Genomic DNA, 6,442 nt, shown 5'->3' on the forward strand with positions numbered 1-6,442 from the left:
TAGAGACTGTCTGTGCATGGTCGGATCAAAATCTGGATCCAGTACCGTTTTGAAAATGGTTTTGCAAAATTTATTTTACATAAAATGATACATTATTTATAGTTATTTCAAATAAAGTGTTTTATCGAGTTTTGCGAGACCCGATCGGATGCACAGACGCTCTTATATGGACATGAACTATGGATTGGGGTTTGGCATGTACATATCGGCAGTACATATGTACATGCCCTAGATTCCATAATGATGGTGTTGATTAGTGGGGGGGTTGTATATGATAAATTGTTATCATATAGGGAGTTATTTAGAATTTGCTAATTTAATTGGCTCTTTATTTAATTAATGGATTTGGTGCTAATTGTAATTATCCATTAATAATTAAATAAAGAATCTAATTAATACTTTCCCTATTAGATTCTGCTTCTTCACCTGTGTAGCACTTTGAGTTTAAACAGAACTGCCAGACTGAGAGAGAGAGAGAGTTAGACTCTCACTAGGGCTCTATTAAATCTATCTAGGATTTAATTAAACCCTATTATTATAAATAGGGGACCAAAAAACGCAGAAGAGGAAGCTCTCCACGTTTTTGGAGCAGACACTCTCTCTCCTGCATTTTTTGTTTCTCTCTCTCCCTCTTGTGATCTCTCTTCTTCTTCTTGCTTCTCTCACCTGTGTTTGAGAGTTGGGGTTTATGAAACCCTAGATATGTGCTGAGGAGTTTGAGGGCATCTGGGATTGGCGTGTAGAACCTTGGTAGCACCATTGGAGGTTCAGATCTGTTTGCTTGGAGCGCTCACTGGAGGAAGAACCACTGTCTATTGGAGGAGCAACACTTGAGGCTCACCAGGTTAGCAGTTCTTTATTAATTCCTTCTGTTCATTGATTATTAATATTTATAGGATGCGAAAGAAACTCGAATCGATTAATTTCCGCTACGCATTCGAGTATGGGATGGATCCCTCTTGCCATGTGATGGACTAGAGACGAATTTCTCCGTCACTATTGTGATAATTAATTTTATGGAATGCAATAGGGAAGGAGAAACCCTAATAGGGATGCACCAGGGTTCCCATGGGCGACCATGGGAAACCCAAAAATTAAAATGGGGCACCCATGGGATACCATGGGCTAACCCAGGGCATGCAAAACCCTAAAGATAAATATCTTGGTCTCCCTAGGGAACCATGGTTTGGTCCCTGGACCGTTGTTTGACCAACATTTATCTCCTCCAGGTCCTTGCCCGGCAATTTTTTAACGCAGTTGATAGAAGTGTGGAGTGTAAAGATCCACCCTACCCCCTACCAGGAGGTCTTGGGTCCTAGTTCTCATCTTCCCTCCTTACCCATGATAGATTCCAAGTAAAAAAAAAATTAGTTCATTTGGGTACAAGCGAAATGAATTATGATGTGGGACAAGGGTAGGGTAGTTCCCCAATTCCTCTAACAAGGAGGGGCTAGAATGACTACCCTACCCTTGTTCGAACACTCTGCCCGGATGGGATCCACCACCCCCCTATTAGAGGAACTGGGAACTGGACCGGGCAGAGAACTGGAGGAGATAATTTTCCTATGGGACGGCCGGACAGGTGGTTCCTAGAATTGAACAAGAGGATTGGGAGAGAGAATGTGGACAGCTTACAAGCGGCCGGTTTGCATTTTCCCCTTAATACTCTAATGAGTTGTTAGTAAATTGGAGGGAACATGAACCACCACGAACTTGGCTTTTAGGTTGACATTTAACTTGGAAGAAACATACATGGAAGACTCTCCCTAGTCCCATAAATCCATAGTCAAATATTAATAATCCTCTCGCGTTACACGTTGTGTGAACGTGTACGCGACCTTCTTTTCGTTCTCATTTTTTGAATTCTCTATAAACCTCCTCAACCCCTAATTTATTCGTTTTTCTTGCCTTCTTTTGTCTCATTTGATCATCAACGTCAAACACGGTTAAAAAATTCCATGCAATCATTATTGCCTTTAATGTAACCATGCATATGTACTTCAAGTTTTCGATGAATCCTATTCTCGAACACAATCTGTGCATGCATGGCTACCCTTCTTCTTCTTTTATTGTTTGTTTTGATCTTCGCCTCCTGTTCAGAGAGCTGCTACGGCCAACAGACCTTCAGCTTCGATGTTCACCACAGGTTCTCCGATACAATCAGACAAGTTTTCCCACTCGACCACTTACCAGAGAAGGGAAGTTTCAACTACTATAAATTCTTGGCCCATCGAGACCAAATTATTCATGACCGTCGTCGACTCACTGGCGCCGGCGGCACCAGCACTACCACTAAAGATCAGATTCTCACTTTTTCCGATGGAAATACAACCTATCTCATGACCAATTGGGGATAGTATGCCCCAGCCTTCTTAAATCTTAAATTCCCTTTTCTTATAGTTTCTTGAGTTTCATACTTTCATGACACAAATAATTAAATTTTCTTATTTCAGTTTGCATTACACCATTGTTTCTGTGGGGACGCCTAGTATCTCATTTTTTGTGGCACTCGACACCGGAAGTGATCTATTTTGGTTGCCCTGCAATTGCTACACGGCCTGCACCAGTACCTCGCAGTCTACTAATTATGGAGTTGTAAGTTCAATTAATACTTTCTTTTTATCAATTCAAATCTACATGCATTTTTCTTATAGTTTTCTTACAGAAGGTGGACCTTGGTGCAACATTAAAGGTTGCTCCATTGTGATCAAGTGGTCACGGGTTCAATTTTGGAAACAACTTCTCTGTGAAAGCAGGGGTAAGGCTGCGTACATGGGAGAGCCTTGTGCATTGGCTATGCCCTTTTTTTTCTCCTTATTAATAAACTCATGTTGTAACAGGTTGTAAATCTAAACTATTACAGTCCTAATGCATCATCGACGAGCAAAAATGTTCCCTGTAACAGCAATATGTGTGAACAACAAGGCCAATGCCTTGATCCAAACTCATGTCCCTATCAATTAATCTATGTTGATCAAAGTTCAACTTCTGGGTATCTGGTTGAGGATGTTCTTCATTTGAAAACAGATAATACTCATCAAGAAGTTGTTGATGCACACATCACATTTGGGTAATTAATATTACTGTTTGATGATAGTTCACATTTTCCGGAGTTTTTTGCTCATACCCATTTGGATAAAACTCTTCCGATTCTCTTGCTTTTTGCGCAGCTGCAGTCAGACTCAGACTGGTGGTTTTTTATTTGGTGGTCCAACTGATGGTTTATTTGGACTTGGATTAGATAAATTATCTGTCCCTAGCATTTTATCAAGTGCAGGTCTTACTGCAAATTCTTTCTCTATGTGTTTTGGATCTGATGGGATTGGAAGAATCAACTTTGGTGACAAAGGTAGCCCTGACCAAGGGGAAACTCCATTCATTCCTAATCAATTGAAGTGAGTAGACATTTCTTTGTTTGATTGTGGCATTATATCAAATAGATGATTTGCAATGTTTATTTTGACTGAAATTATAACATTTTTTTGCTGATATTTTTTTCTCTTGGAATTTCTGTGCCTCAGCCCAACATATATTGTCAGTGTGACTCAAATAACTGTGGGGAGAAATCTCATGAATATTAGTTTTACTGCAATTTTTGACAGTGGTACCTCAGCCACATACTTGAATGATCCAGCCTATACGCATCTTACTAAAAGTGTAAGTATTTCGGCTTATAGGTATAATAATCCCAAATCGGATGTGAGTATAGCCCAATGTGGAGGCTTATAGGTACTACCTTTTAAGGATGAGTTCTACCTGAAAGTATTTTGGCTTATAGGTATAATAATCCCAAATCGGATGTGAGTATAGCCCAATGTGGAGGCTTATAGGTACTATCTTTTAAGGATGAGTTCTACCTGAATCCCAACAAATGGTATCAGAGCCAAGGTGGCAATCCAGATTGAAATTCACTATGATGTTTAAAACTACTTGTTTCAAATGTGGAAATTAAAAGTTGTTCTCTACTGCAGTTTAATGCACAGGTCCAAGACAAACTTCTTCCATATGATCCCAACAATGGTTTTGAATATTGTTATGATACAAGGTTATTTATCTGAAATCTTAATTAGTTGATGTTTATATTTGTTTTCATCTTGGACACCCTAATTAAGATTTCTTTCAAAATATGCAGTTCGACTTCTTCATACTCAACGATACCCACATTGAGTCTAACCATGGGCAGTGGCAGCCAGTTTCTTGTTTCTAATCCCATCTTTGGGGTAATGAGATATTGTTTCTACTCTCTTCTCCTGTTTGTTTTTTTTTTTTCTTCTCAAAAGTATTCATTACTATTGAGTTGATGTTACAGGATCCGACATCATCTTATTGCTTGGGTATCTTCAAGAATACTGGGTCTAATGACTTGAATACAATTGGACGTAAGTGCATGTTCTTGTTTTTTCTTTTTTGAATGACACGTATATAATGTGTGTTGTCTTTAGAATTTGACACTTCATTTTAATTGTCCTTTGTTTTATTCTCAAAAGTTATTTAATATGGTATTTAATGCAAAGGTAATATAGGATTTTTTAAAAATTTGAAAGTTATTTTAATGTAATATTTAATGCACTTTTTATGTGAAATGATAGCATTTATAGTATTTATAAGTTACACATTTTTTTACACCATTAGGAATGTCAATAAGAATTTTTTTTTCTTTCTTTTTTGTTTTAATTGAGAGGTGGAAGGAGGGGGGGGGGGAATAAGTATTTTCATTACACATGATGTTTACATTTTTCTAGGTGTAATTATTCTTGCTTAATGCTCAAATTAAATGGAGTTATCTCTCTCGATCTATACACACACACAAGAGAGTGTGTGCACAAAATAACTAATAAGGATATGGGAAAAAGAAGCATACGCTAGTGCCTCCCTGTGCACTTACTTATCAATGTGATTCAAATCTTCATTGGCAAGTGCAATAACATAAACCTATTAATAAGTAATAAAAAGAAATTAAGCATGAATATTTGAAAATTTTGCATACTATTGTTCTAGCCTAAAGTAACTCTTAATGGTCTAAACCAAGTAAACAGAGGTTGTGTGGTCCCTGCACCAGTGCAGGGCCAATGAGAGCGCACGTGGGGCATCTAATAGGGGTGAGATTTATCATTTCATTTTTATTTTTTTTTGGGGGGGGGGGTTAATTTCACCCATCCTGTGCCACATAGCCTTCTTTTTCCCATAAAATTACAACTAAGTATTTAATAATGTGAACAACTTTTGTTATATCCAAAGTGTTGAATTAAGAAATTGTAACCTTTTTTTAATTGCCTATTTGTCTTATTCCCAAAATTATTTAACGCAGGGGTAAAAAGGTTTTTCAAAAGGTTGAAAGTTATTAATGCAACATTTAATGTAATTTTTAAGTGAAATAACTGGATTTACTCGCATTGGAAAAAAAATTTGCCGTATACTAAAAGGGCAAAAAAGTAAAATTACAATCTTGTTGTAACCAACCTTGGCTACAAAATTTCCCTCTAATAATACATTGAGTATATACATATTAATCATTTTTTTAGGTGAATTATACATATTAATCAATTTGGTAATTGTTGCTTACAAAACTATTTGGTTTTGTGCAGAGAACTTCATGTCTAATTACCTTATTGTATTTGATCGTGAAAGATCAGTTTTGGGGTGGAAAGAATCTGACTGTGAGTACCATTATATGTGATTAATTTTAAACTTTTTAAGGTGAGAATGAGATTGTTTTGATATTAATGTTTGTTTATCCTAACTCAGGTTATGGTTCCAAGGTTTCCAGTACTACAAAAACCCAACCCAGTTCTACCGCAACACCTCCTTCTGCCACCCCCAGCAGCTCTACAGCAACACCTCCTCCTGCCACTCCCAGCAGCTCTACAACCATTCCTCCTGCCACCCCCACCACTACTGTAGTACCGGGTAATGTCTCTCCGGCAACTACAACGACCAGTGGAGGTTACGTCTTTTCTTCGGGGGCACCCACAGCTTCAGTTCAATGGTCCCAATGTTGGATCCCTATCAATTACCGTTTCTTGATACTTTTTCTTGTATTTTTCACCATTATATGATGGGCGGGTAAGAGATCGCTGCTTGGTCATGTAGGACCTGCACTAGCGTGGGGGCCAATGAGAGTAGGGGTAATGGGGCATCAATATGGATGGGATTTTTTTATTTTATGTGGGGCAAGACAGTAATATCGCATGCTCTTGTGTCTTGGACGATCTTTTTCCCTGGATTGAGTTCTCCGTCCGGCTTTGTAGCATACGCTAATGCTCCCTATGTCTATCTCTCTCCTCCCCCTCTCTCCTCCCCCTTATAAAATGACATATCGATTTGCCCTCTATTGTGGGGTGAGGAAATAGATAGGGGTTACTATTGTACGCTACGTAGCCGGATAGGGAACTCAATCTCATTTATTAATTGGAAAAAGAACACTGCCCGACAACGTCCTGTG

The 6,442-nt window shown here is 38.3% G+C and overlaps 1 protein-coding gene across 1 annotated transcript; it reads left to right on the forward strand.

Moving 5' to 3' along the window:
• The first annotated feature begins 2,275 nt into the window (after positions 1–2,275).
• LOC122658339 (aspartyl protease family protein 1-like) lies at positions 2,276–6,056 on the forward strand. Its single transcript, XM_043853258.1, has 10 exons — positions 2,276–2,356; positions 2,454–2,595; positions 2,841–3,070; positions 3,171–3,395; positions 3,522–3,657; positions 3,972–4,045; positions 4,133–4,256; positions 4,310–4,379; positions 5,586–5,657; positions 5,746–6,056. The coding sequence occupies exons 1-10, from the start codon at positions 2,340–2,342 to the stop codon at positions 6,054–6,056; spliced, it is 1,401 nt and encodes a 466-aa protein (XP_043709193.1). The 5' UTR covers positions 2,276–2,339.
• The last annotated feature ends 386 nt before the right edge of the window (positions 6,057–6,442 follow it).

The sequence above is a fragment of the Telopea speciosissima genome, chromosome 4 (genome assembly GCF_018873765.1).
Source record: "Telopea speciosissima isolate NSW1024214 ecotype Mountain lineage chromosome 4, Tspe_v1, whole genome shotgun sequence".
Taxonomy (NCBI): domain Eukaryota; kingdom Viridiplantae; phylum Streptophyta; class Magnoliopsida; order Proteales; family Proteaceae; genus Telopea; species Telopea speciosissima.

Excerpts from the sequence above, each read along its gene's own strand:
- LOC122658339 (XM_043853258.1), top strand. Across the intron at positions 2,596-2,840 it reads AGTCTACTAATTATGGAGTT|GTTGTAAATCTAAACTATTA; the intron begins GTAAGTTCAATT and ends ATGTTGTAACAG. Across the intron at positions 4,257-4,309 it reads TCTACTCTCTTCTCCTGTTT|GATCCGACATCATCTTATTG; the intron begins GTTTTTTTTTTT and ends TTGATGTTACAG.